General features: G+C 34.4%; 1 protein-coding gene across 1 annotated transcript; it reads left to right on the plus strand.

Moving 5' to 3' along the window:
- The first annotated feature begins 3,881 nt into the window (after positions 1–3,881).
- LOC100258672 (DNA-(apurinic or apyrimidinic site) endonuclease) lies at positions 3,882–12,815 on the plus strand. The gene is made up of 9 exons (XM_002277353.5): positions 3,882–4,386; positions 6,054–6,146; positions 7,844–7,988; positions 9,569–9,770; positions 10,481–10,559; positions 10,825–10,886; positions 11,537–11,623; positions 11,851–11,954; positions 12,571–12,815. The coding sequence occupies exons 1-9, from the start codon at positions 4,159–4,161 to the stop codon at positions 12,642–12,644; spliced, it is 1,074 nt and encodes a 357-aa protein (XP_002277389.1). The 5' UTR covers positions 3,882–4,158; the 3' UTR covers positions 12,645–12,815.
- The last annotated feature ends 393 nt before the right edge of the window (positions 12,816–13,208 follow it).

Raw genomic sequence — 13,208 nt, forward strand, 5'->3', positions numbered from 1 at the left:
ATATTTTATTTCTCGTGTCATATATGCAATTAAACAATAACAACATAAAATAATTACTAAGGAAATAATAAAACAAATAAATTTTTCCATGGCCTTTAGGGATCTCAGATCATATTTGTTAATAATTTGGATAAAATTCAAATAACTAACATTACCAAAATTACCTACAACAAAAAATAGGGTTAGAATATAAAAAAATAAATCCTAAAAATGCAAAAATTGTCATCATTTCCAAAATTTTGAAGGGCCACTTAAAGCAAATTTGGTTGTTGGAAAGACCACTCAAGCGCTTGAGTAGCTTGAATGCTACTTCCTAACCTACATATTTAAGGCTATTTCTACAACTTTTCCGACCATTGTTTCTTCAAAAAATTTATCCTTTTAAAAGGCTTTATACACAATGGATGTTCATGAATGCTTGGAACTTCTGATCTTCGCTTTTGGGTCAACATAGACAGATAAAAATTCGTTTTCTACATTAAGAAAAATCTTACGCTCCACCAAAATGGAACTTATAATCCATTTAAGAACAAAACTTGATTTTTATATTGAAAAATAAAAATCGATGCTCCTAACCACGAAGCTTTTAACCCAATCTATGCAAATAAACAAATCCAAAACAATCAATCACAAAATAATCATATAAACATTCATACATTCATCCATTTGGGTCATGGCATGAATAAACATACAAAACCAAGTCACCACACCTTAGAATAGATCTAACAAGCTTTTCTTTAACCTTGGGCTCTTATACCAATTGTTAGGAAACCTCGAATTGTTCCATCCCAAGCCTTGGATCGTTAGGGTGCATGAAATCCTATCCTTAGCTTCTCTAGAACTATTGCAATAAAAAAATTGGCTTTCCAAACCAAAAACATATCATAGATCTAGAGATTAGTGTCATACCTGCAATTTGAATATTCCTAGATTGATTCCTGTTAATGTAGAAATCTTCAAATATGGAATATATATATATATATATATATATATATATCTCGTACACTCATAATCATCAACCTAATAACTCCACTTTGAGTCTAGGCATTGAGATGGTGAAAATCCTAAGGCTAGAGGTTAGGGTTCTCTCTTTGAACTACAGGGAGAGAATGACAAGACTTAGAAACCCCAATCCCTAAAAGGGGTATATATAGGCTTCCTACTAAACTTAAGTAACTTGAACTTACCATGAGCTTGGGTCACTTAATGTAGCCCAAAAAAGTTGTTAATTGATTTATTAACCAAGTAAGGCTCCAATTAATCACTTAGCCTAGTCCAAATATACCACCCACTTACTCTTGTGCAACATTATGTAATTTTCAAAATGCCCTTATGCACATAAGTAAACTAAAAACCTATTCAACCCTTATAAACCGTATCATTAAAAAATATAAGCTCAATTAAGGACCATTAAGACTCATAAGATAGCATTGGCTCCCTCATAATCCAATTTTGAAGTTGTCAACATCTTACTATAAAGAGTCAACTATATTCCAATACCCTATGTATATTACAACAAGACACTAAGTGTTCAAGTATGTGACCTGTCATCCACTATATACAATCTTCCTATGAACTAGTCATCTATAGTCTAACAAGGTAAAAGCTAGCAGCCTTTCAAGACTACCTTTATCATCCTTGAGTTATAGATCATTCTATTATAATGACATACTCTACCTCACTAAAAGTATATGTCAAATTCCATTAAAGGAATTATTGTGAGCCCATAGATTTCATGATCACACATCTTTAGGATTACCTAAGTGAACACACTATCTCAAAGTCTATGAGATATCATAGTGTCTTTATTGAGAATACCTATTGCTACTAGTTTTCATTAATAGTAATTCAATCTATAGGGAATATCTTATCAGCTTACAATCTCATCCGTTGTTCAAAGCCATTACTAACTTTTGCACGAGCTCAATATTCTCTCAAGATTGAGAGACTATATAGTGTAGCAACTTGGTGAAGTCTTATGTCATAACTCACTATAGGTCATGTCCAATATATAACCATACACACTAATGCACTCACCATGAGAACCTTACCCCGATGGCCAAGACTAATCGTCCCTCCAATTAGGAGGTGGTACACTACAACCTCAAATGGATTACCTAATTCCATGAACTTGTTGTGAACAAATCATTTACATGCAAGGAACCCATGACCAAGATCTTCTATGCAACTCTTAATGCACCTAAGTTATATACAATGCAAGATATGTTAGGTCATAATGCTCATAAAGTATAATGCATTGAATAAAGATAAATAAGTGAATATGGAATCTCATCAAATGAATAATAATGAATTCCAAATTTACTACATCATGTCATGCTTTTAAGGGCTTTATCATAACAACTTAAGCTCATCAAGGGCTTGGATCACTTAATCTAGTCCAAAATGGGTCTTAATTGATTAATTAACCTCTTAGGGTCATCTAATTAATCAATTAGCCCAAACTAAAGACCTTGTTCACTAAACCCTATGTAACCTCACATAATTACCAAAACATCCTTATGCAAAAAAGTGAACTCAGAGCTAATCCAATCCTCATAAATTATGTCATCAAGGTATATAAGCTCAAGCGATGACCACTAGAACCCATAAGAGTACTGGCTCTCTTCAAATTCAATTTTAAAGTTAATTCAATATCCCACTATAAAGAATCAACTACACTTCAGTACCTTATATATATAACAACGAGACGAAGCTTGAATCCATAACCTACTATCCATTGCATGTTGACTCTCCATGAACTAGTGTTCGTAATCTAATAAGGTAATGTTATCACCTATTAAGATTACATCTCAAATCCTTGAGTTATAGATTCTACCTATTATGTGATTGATTGATATATTTTATCTCCAAGGAGAAAATGTCACATTTCCACAAAAGGAAATGTTATGAAAATAGTATTTTAAATCACATGTCCTTTGGATCACCCAAGAGGGCAGATTATGTCAAGACCATAAGACATCACGGTGCCTCTATTGAGAATACTTGTTGCCACCAACCTCAATGACCCAATCACTAAGGATATCTGACCACTTTAGGGTTTCACCCATAAGTTAAAACCTCTTGTTGCTCAGAAAACCAATTAATGCATATGGGATAATAAATGGGAAACCAAGAAACATAAATAAATAAAATTTATAAATGAATCTCAATTTGTTACATCATGTCATGTTTTCTAGGGTTCAATCCCAAAAGATATATTAAGGGTGACAGAAATAAACACATCTCACCCAAGTTCTTTTATATTCATGAGCTCTAAAAGATTAATGAAATTAATATTCAACAAGTAAAATGAGTGACACTTGAGTAGACCTATTTACAAAGGCATTGTCAATTGCAAAGCTAAAAGTTTTATGTTGAATGCGTGAAGTCAAAGATCTTTATGTTGAGTTACTAAAGAAAGTATAATAATAGTAACATGAGGGGAAACATGTTAAAAAGGATAAAACTGCCTTGTATCACTAGCTTTATCTACAACGTTTTTAACAAGTGAATCCCCTCAATATAAAATTATTTTAAGAATTGAAACAATATTGTATACTTTTCCCTTTGTAAAGGTTTATCCTATCAAATTTTGCTTAACAAGGTTTTTATGAAGTTTATTCTTATGTTACAATGATCGTCTAAGGGAAAAGGGAAAAGGGAAAAAGCATCAACCACGCTCACACCAACTAGTGTAATAAATATTGCTTGGAATGATTTGAATGATCATAAATATCACTACTCATGCTACATTTTAATTATGCATGTAACTATTTCTCGTAATCATCTTTTTTATTATGATAATTGTCTTATTTGAGGCTATTGACACAAGAAATAATAATATTCTTATTCTTCATAAGTTTCTCCTTTAAACCCCTCTATTTCTCTCTCTATTTTTTTGTAATAAGTTTTATATTTACTCTCTTTATCCACTCTAAGAATAATGAAAGGATAAATAATAAATTAAACCCTAATTTTAATGATATATAATACCTATAAACTTCCTTTGAAACTTTGTTCCTACTATTATGATTATTATTTTTTAAATATCAACTTTTATTTTGAACCCTTTTTATGTGTAGGATTTATTAAGAATTTAGAATCTACACCGTTGTAAAATCTTGGAGAAGATCGAGTGTTGAGTCGAGTTTGTGAGTGATGAAGCGATACTTCCAACCAATTGGGAAGGATGGCTCCTCCAAGAAACCCTCTCTCTCAAAAGAAGATGGCGATGAGAACACAGACCAGGTTTCAGAGGAGGAGAAGAAGGAGCCATTAAAGTTCTTGACATGGAATGCCAACAGTTTTCTTATTCGAGTCAAGAACAACTGGCCCGAATTCACCAAGTTTGTTTCTGATCTTGATCCTGATGTCATTGCTGTACAGGTGATTCACGCTCCCTTGTGTTGTTCCCTTATCGACTTTCGAGTTGTCTTTGTCTGGGGATTTCATGAACTTGGTTGAATGTGCGTGGTAGAAAATGGGTAGTTGATGTTTGGGTGTGGGTGTGCTGGTAATTTGTCTAATGGCGAGTGGGCGTGTGATTTTTTGGGTCTGTAGTAGAAATTTGGTATGTGGGGTGTTGAAGATTCTTTGGGCTTTTATTCCAGTAAAATGCATGAGATCGATTTTGATCCATGATTTTCCGTTTTCCTTTTGTTTTCATCAGTGTTCTTGGTGATTGGGTTTTCTAAGCATTTATTTGATGCTGTTGTAACTTCTTACTAAAGTCCTTTTGGAAAACATCAATGTGAACAGTAGTTGCCTACTTAATATCCAAAAAATATTTGTAATAATGAAATTTGTTCTTTCTCCCCCCTAAACTTTGCTGAAAAGAGCTTTCAAGCCTAAAACCCTTGTACCTAGATGTGTTTTAGTTGTAACTAAACACACTGTAATGCTGTTTTAACAGCTAGAAAGTGATTAAGGCAATAAAAAGCTGAAGCACACAAGCCTCAAGTTGATTAATCTCTTCTAGTTAAGCATTATGTTATTCCATCTTCTGCTGTTCTTGCAATCTCAAGGGTTTTATTTTTTGCTCTCCTGATTTTTCTATTTGTTATTGTACAATTTCAGTTATCTACATTTAACACTCTGTGAGTGCTTTGAGTTGCAAGTTTTCTTTGATATTGCAATTATGAAAAATTTATATGTGGGAAATACTTATAAAAAATAATCAATTTTATAGCTTGCTGTTTGTGTTTGGTGCTTTGACATATCTAGTCTTCAGCTTGAAGAGTGAAATCCAGAAAAATACCAAAGTCAAATTTCTGGGAATAAGTCATGAAATTTTGGTCCCAAATTCCTCTGTGCAGCAATAATTTCCAAAAAGAAGGATTAGGAAACACAACCTATAATTGAGATATGGTTTCTTCAGCGGAATCTGATTGAATTTTATAGTTTTGGCAAGCAACTGACCATGGTGAAGTAGGTCCTAGCTAAAGTTATGCAGCAGAGATGGTTTTGCAGTGGTTCAAAGTGTGTTTTGGGCTTCTGCGTATTGGACTTATAATGGATTTTGATGTAAAGCTAAATTTTATCAGATGAAATTGCTTCATCATCAATTGGTTTGGTTGCTCAGCTAAGCAATTTTTCATGTTTATGATGATTGGTATCTATAGCAGCACGAGGAAGTTGTGAATTTTTCTCATACATTTCTAAATATGTTTCTTGATAAGTGGTTATAGCTTAATGCAGAATGGTAAAAGAGAAGAAAGTAGATTTGGTGACAAAATACATAAAGATATAGTTTACTCAAATATGGCTAATTATATGATTAATCTGAAGATTACAATTTGTGTTTCAGAATTGGGATATCTGGGAGAAGGCATTGCCCATTGTGAAAGATATATGGTGCAGCTTTGTGATGTTTTCTTATATGTTTAATTGTAGAGAATGTTATATTAGTTTGGAATATGCTAATATTCACCGTGTCCTATAAAATTCTTTATGCTATCTCTTTTACTTCTTTTTATATGTATGACAATATCATGTTGATTTCCTTTTACCCTAAATGTTATTTGGAAAGAATCTATCTAACAGCTTAATGGTAGGAAGTAAGGATGCCAGCAGCTGGCTCCAAGGGTGCTCCTAAAAACCATGGAGAGTTAAAAGATGATACAAGCTCATCACGTGAGGAAAAGAAGGTAAAATTGGTCTTTTCTGTTACACAATAAATTTATGTGTGCATATGTGCTGAAATCTATAACTTCATTTTATGCATGTATGAAGCTGAATTTCTTTACCTATCAAAAAAATAAAAATAAAAAACTGAATTTCTTTGAGGTGCATTTGGATGTCTTATGAAAACAAATATCTCCATTGTGTTTTGCATAGATTTGAAGTTCAAATCTCAATTCTAGAATGGTGCTATCGAAGAAAATGAGATTCCTGGTAACAGGCCGATGGCATGGGAGCAATTTTGACTTGCCCAGGAGGGGCACTGTTTTAAGTTTTAACTTTTAATTTTTAATCCTCACTTGTGAGCCATTGATTTCCATTGTTGTGAGCCTTTAAATTTCCATTAGACATCCAACTGCACCTGTAGTGTTTACTTCTGACCAACAATTTTCATGCTCAACACATGTTAATGGTCAGATGGAATTTTATTAGCAATGGAAACTTATTGTTTGTCATGTGCATTATATACTACATACTTGCCTAGTTGTTATGTCCAGCACTAGGTATAGTAGTTAAGCGTTTCCCATCACTTCCATTCCCACAAGTGTCATGTCTAGAACCTCATTTTTTGTAAAGCTGATCTCAGCCTAGGAGAAATGAGGAGGGTCATATTGGGTTGACAATGAAAATTAAATCCTCAGTAGAAGTCTTAAATCCTCAAGAACATTTGTCTACAAAATTTTCAAGTTAGTGCATGGCCATTTGGTGTGACAGAAGATGATTCTAGATGGGATTAAAAAATGTCAAAAGGATAATGTATAGCTGACCCAAAATTTTAGAACTTGTTTCAAGGTTCAAGAGGACCTAATGCCCTTGAGGCCTTGTTCAAGTGGTAAAGGGTTGGGGAGGGTTTGTGGGAGGTTCCAAGTTCAAACCCCAATGGGGATTCAAGAGGACTTAGGTCTGTGTTTCAACTCAAAATTCAGAATGGTCACATTGATAATGGAATCATTCCTTGGAAAGGAAAATAGTTGACTCCATAACATTTCCTGCCTAAGTATTTGTGGGGGGTGGGGAGTGTGGATGGTGTTCTCAATTGGTATGATGACCTTGCTTGGCATTTTAATTGTTGGTGTCCTGAAGAATTACCAAGTTTCAAGGATTTGACGTGATAATTTTTGTGAGTATTCAAGAAGATGCTCCAATTATCAAGATATGCTTGAGGCTTTTTTTATAGCACCATTATGTTTTATATCACTTAAGCTAGAATTGATCTGCACCAATTTGATGAAGAAAAGAAAAAATCCCTCTGATGGATCTCCAAATTGAATATAATTCAACAGCATGAAGATTTAATCCCAAGTATTGGGGTTGGCTACATGAATCTTGGTTTTCTGTTCTGCTCTTTAAGCCATACTTTTTGCTTAATCATACACCACCAACATGTTTTGTCTTTCAGTTTCAACCATTCTCTAGAATTGACTATATACAATTTTATGTAAAGAAAAACAAGTAATTTTAACTTGTAATAAACAGCATGATTGCTAAAGACCTAAATGATGATACAACTTTAAAGTTGAATGGCCAAATGACATTTATGTGGTTAACTCCAAATAGTTGGGATTTGGGCTCTGTGAGTTGAGTTGTGGAAATTTGGTATTTCAACGCTAAGAAAATCGGATATCTACTAACAGCAATTATATATTTCTTTTGAACCATGCAGATATTAATGCATGCCCTTTCCAGACCTCCATTTGGAAATTATCGTGTTTGGTGGTCTCTTGCAGATTCCAAATATGCAGGGACTGCATTGTTTGTTAAGAAGTGTTTTCAACCAAAAAAGGTCTCTTTCTCTATTGATCAAAAAGGTATTATGGATAGGATCTTTTTGTTGTTTTATCATATGAAGAATTTCTTACTTTGATCAATTGTTAATTCTTTTCATGGTTAAGTAGAAGTTAATTGCACTTTCTTCAAATTGCAATTTGCCCATGCATTGCTTGAACATGTTTCCAGGTAATTTGTTGCATTCATCCATGTGTGTATTTATTTATTGGAATTCTTGTTATGTTTATTTGCACATGTGGATTTAAAGAGTAGCAAACCGTACACATGATTGGCACTTAACAATAATTTCTTTTGTTGAAGATTTTACACTTTGTTTCATGTTGAGAATCACAGTTATAATAAGTTAAAATCATGTAATCATATTTATGACCTTTTAGAGTTAGTAATTAAGGATGATTTGTTGTTTTTCTTTTCCTTTTCTTTTTTTTTTTTCCTCTTTTTGTAAGCTTGAACATGGTTTGAGGGTATTCTGTGTATTTTAGCTCAAAATTCCATGTATATGACTGCAGCAAGTGGTTGAAAGGACAGATGAATGGATTTTCAGAAGTAAAAGAAAAATGGAAGTTTGTTTTGGCCAAACCTCTATCTCAAATAGCTAGAGATTATGAAAATTGTGTATCATAATTATTTGTGATGATGTAGTTCTTGAATAGCTTGGAATCTGCAATCGGCAACTAATCTATCGTTAGTAGCCACTGCTTATTGATAAAGGCTAGAGAATGGGGCTATTTGAGAGGAAAGATAAGGGAGGACTCAGTGTGGCCCTATGGCAGTAGGATGAGGGGGCCATGCTATGGGATGTGGATTTGGGCTTCAAAGAGTGAATTGTATTCTAGATCAAAACCCCAGGACCCTATCCCTTAGAATGTGGCTTCATGGGTCTTATATGGAAGATTGGATGCATGTGAGGGTCCACAGCAGTCACAGTAGGCCCTAAATCAATTACAAGATTAAGGATGCCTGCTTGATGCAAGGCTAGCCAGTCTCTAACCAAAGTTGCCATTGCTAGAATATTGGAGGTCAAACATACATGTAACAGAAGGATAGGTTAGCTGGTGCCATTACTGGGAGGCACACCTCCCTTTATTATAGATTTGAACATAGTGACATGCACTCCTTGTGGTCAGTCCAGGCATGGATTAGTTTCAGGAAGCATTTTCTTTTTTTATCTTGAAATAAGCAATGTACCATGAATCTTGTTATATTCAATCTTTGAAAATGATGAGTGATTCTCTACAGTGGAATACCAAATAGGGGGTTCATGGTTGAACTCATCCAGCTGGGTTTTAAGGTCTAAATAATTTTAAATTTCTGTATGGTAGAATGACAGAATGGCAGAATGGCAAATGGGTTCATGTGGCTGACTCGTCCAGCTGGATTAAGGTCTAAATAGTTTTGATGAAGCGCTTTTTTGTACACTTCTGAAAACTTTTCCATTTGTAATGGTATTCTGGTCATTTTCTTCTAAAGAGAAACTATCTCATAACTTTGCACATGAAATATCTATTCCATAATACTGTGTTTTTTTTCCTCTTTGAGGTGCTTTCCTTGTGTGTGAAATGTGAGGGGCAATCCACTAATATATTGCTTTTGTTCTTAGCTTCAAAGCATGAGCCTGAAGGTCGGGTTATTTTGGCTGAATTCGAGTCTTTCCGCCTATTGAATACATATGTGCCAAATAACGGTTGGAAAGATGAGGAAACATCATTTCAGAGGAGAAGAAAATGGGATAAGAGGATGCTTGAATTTGTTGTGCAATCTTCTGATAAGCCTCTTATTTGGTGTGGCGATCTGAATGTTAGGTAACCACTTCCTTTCGAGCTTTAGTTATCTTTACCTTCCTTTAGTTACCTGTGTTTCCGCTTGAAATTTCTTTCTATGTTTTTCTAGGTAAATGGTTTCTGTTTTGCTAGTATAATTACAGATGAGGATTCTGGCGAATTGTTAGATGCTGAATTTTGATAATTTATGACAGTTTTAATTCAGACCAAGTTGAAACCCGGTCTGTTTTGATATGCAATCATGTTCAATGAACAAGCTACTTATTGGGCCAAGATCAATCGGTTCATGAACTGCTGCTTACTGGGTGTAATTTTTTTTATATAGAAAATAAACACAAGCCCATTCACTTTTTGAGCGATGCTTGGATGGCAAGATCCAATCTTCCAGTTCATGCTGACAACTAAGTTAATCATTGTATGTCATGGCAAACTCATCTTACATAGTTCAATATTATTTCAATGAAGCTTGGTTGCCCCTGAACCAAAATGAATTCAGTCTAACATAAAGAGACCTATGAACTTGCAAGAAAACTATTTGATCCCTCATTGTGACATATTGAATTCATTGTGCTTCTCTAGTTTATTCATTTTTCTATATCTAACTTCCAAAAAGAAAAAAAAATGCAGCTTGATCCTCATCATACATCAATCTTCTTATTTATAATCTGTTATATCTTCTTGGAGTAAATGGCATGATTATCAAGAAACTTTCTCATGTTTGTTATTTGTAGTCACGAAGAGATTGATGTGAGCCATCCAGAATTCTTCAGTGCAGCAAAGCACAATGGATATGTTCCTCCAAATAAAGAGGTATTTACAATGAAGAAGTCTGTTTGAGTGTGATTATGACATAAGTCACTTCTTCATCTGCTCCAGTGAATTAGTAACCTTCATTGACCTGTTCACTGATGCTCAAAATTGCTTAGAAATGTTAAAAGTAGGCAACAAGCACCTGGCTTTAATTAGGATCTTCCTTCTGAATGGCTGTGCATATCATATATTACTATCGTTTATGAGTTTCCTTATTTTATGCAATTAACAAAGTGAGTTCCACCTTGATATCTTGATGACACAGGACTGTGGGCAGCCTGGATTTACCTTGGCTGAGAGGAGGCGTTTTGGTGGCATATTGAAAGAGTGTGTAAAACCATTTGGAAATCTTGAACCATTGCATTTACGATTTTGATCCATTATATCTATGATTTTATTTTTTTACCATTTCACAGTTCAGCATCTTTTGTTTGCTTTCCCATATCATTTACTATCTCATGGATGAAATTTTTGTGTTTCTACTAATTGTGCTTCCATCATTATAGATTTGCAGTTCAGTGACCAAAGAAGACTAGTTTTATACTAACCTAATATTATAATACACTCCTAGGAGTTAATAGTGCTATTTTTTTAGCTTTCTTCTTTAATCATATTTAGAGTACGTTTGGTAGTGATTCTAAAAAGTGTTTCTAACCTTTTTAGAAAATTTTTATCTTTCAAGTATTAGTTCATCATACTTCGTTTTGAAGAATTTTTAGATTTGCTAAACAAGGTAACTGATATCTTTTGGTAAAAACAGCTTGTTAATGAGTTTCCTGGAACTGTTTCCTGGATCTAGTTTTCCTGAATATAGAACTGGGTCTATACGCCCACTCTTGGCATTCTTTTCAGTTCCATTTGTTCCTGAAAATTGAAAGCCTGAACTTCAATTCTTACCTTTCATTGGTTATACCTTTATAATGCAGTGTTAATGAATTTGAGCTCTTACTGGTTTGAGTCTGTGGATTATGCTTCAGGGGGAAGCTAGTAGATGCATACAGACTCCTACACAAGGAAAAAGACATGGAAGGTGGCTTCTCATGGTCTGGAAACCCTATTGGAAAGTAAGGAGTTGATACCATTTTCCATTGAACTGTCAGCATAATTTGGAGATTGGAACCATGAATGACTTCATTGCACTGTTATTTCAGATGATTAGATATTCTCTCTTTGATATTTCATGAGAAAATGTGTAGACAAACAATAAGATCATCTTAGCTAGTTGTATTTCACTTTACGGTTCAGGCTGGGCATATTCCCTCATGACCAGAATGGGTGGCTTCTTTTGCAGGTATAGAGGGAAGAGGATGAGAATAGACTATTTCATAGTTCCAGAGGCACTCAAAGATAGGATTGTTGCATGTGAGATCCATGGACAGGGGATTGAATTAAAAGGTGTGATTCATTTCATCCTTCACAACACTTGAATCAGATTCCTACAATTTACAAAATCTTAACTTTCTGATGTGCATACTCAGATAATAACTCCTTAATTCTAGTCAGCATATATACTCATACATGCCTATATACATAAATACACTCACACACAATCAATTCAAAGTTCATTTTATTGGTTTTTATCTTTTTCCTTTTTGTTATGTAAATATTTTTTTCTCTTCCCCCGTCCCCCCAAACGGACTCCAACCAGTACCTCCCCACAATCCCTCCCAACCCTTAGCCCTCGAGCCAGGACTCAAGGGAATTTGAAGTGGGTTTTTACCTTGAGATGTGGCAAATCAAATCATCAACTTTTACTTCTGTAACAATTGAAGTTAGTCCTTCTGGGAGTGTTCATCTTTTGACTTATGCAGAGGTCCATCTCCAGGATTCTATTGAATAATGTTGCCTGAGATTTTGCCATTGTATGTTTTTGATGGCTCCATCTTCTGCATGGCCCCATCACAACGGTCAATTTGTTTTATTGGTTTGAATTTCATAACCTCACACATGCCCTTTATTTTATGAAGCATTTTGAGATTTTTTTTTCTTTGTTCTTTTTCATGGCTTGCAGGTTTCTACGGAAGTGACCATTGCCCGGTTTCCCTGGAGCTTTCCGAGACAAGCTCCGGTTCCAACCAAAGCTAAGTTTTGCTTTGATTAACATTTGAGGGTCATGTACTGGATTCCCTACAACATTATACTAGTAATCTTTGATCAACATTTTGCATTATGGATAATTGAATGGAATCGGTTTAGGCAATTTTCAAACACCATTTTATACATTTTGCAATGACAAGATCATCTCATGAACATCTACTTTTGCTGCACTTTTCATTTTTGTCCTTCTTTCAACCTTTTGAGCGAAGAAATGGTCGTGATGAGCCAAACATCCTAAGTTCAAGCCTTATTTAGAGTATTTTACAGTACTTTTAAACACTTCTAACATAAAAAAACTGTCTTTGGAGAGAAATGAAACATTTCATAAAATTAGAAAGTACTTTTAAAATTTTGAAAAATCACTTGTAGTGTCTTTCGAAAAGATACCTTGAGTATGTTTGACAATGTTTTTAATAAATGCTTTTAACTACCATGGAAGGCAGCAGTGGGGAATTTTTCTGCAATGGGCAAGGCCTGATGAAGCAATGTCATGTGGAGGTAGAAGGCCCACAAGTTGTGAACTTCGTTTCTCGGAGAAGAAGCAATGACGAC

The sequence above is a fragment of the Vitis vinifera genome, chromosome 17 (genome assembly GCF_030704535.1).
Source record: "Vitis vinifera cultivar Pinot Noir 40024 chromosome 17, ASM3070453v1".
Lineage (NCBI taxonomy): Eukaryota > Viridiplantae > Streptophyta > Magnoliopsida > Vitales > Vitaceae > Vitis > Vitis vinifera.

Excerpts from the sequence above, each read along its gene's own strand:
- LOC100258672 (XM_002277353.5), top strand. The coding sequence starts at position 4,159 with ATGAAGCGATACTTCCAACCAATTGGGAAGGATGGCTCCTCCAAGAAA. Across the intron at positions 4,387-6,053 it reads CTGATGTCATTGCTGTACAG|GAAGTAAGGATGCCAGCAGC; the intron begins GTGATTCACGCT and ends GCTTAATGGTAG. Across the intron at positions 10,887-11,536 it reads TTTGGTGGCATATTGAAAGA|GGGGAAGCTAGTAGATGCAT; the intron begins GTGTGTAAAACC and ends ATTATGCTTCAG.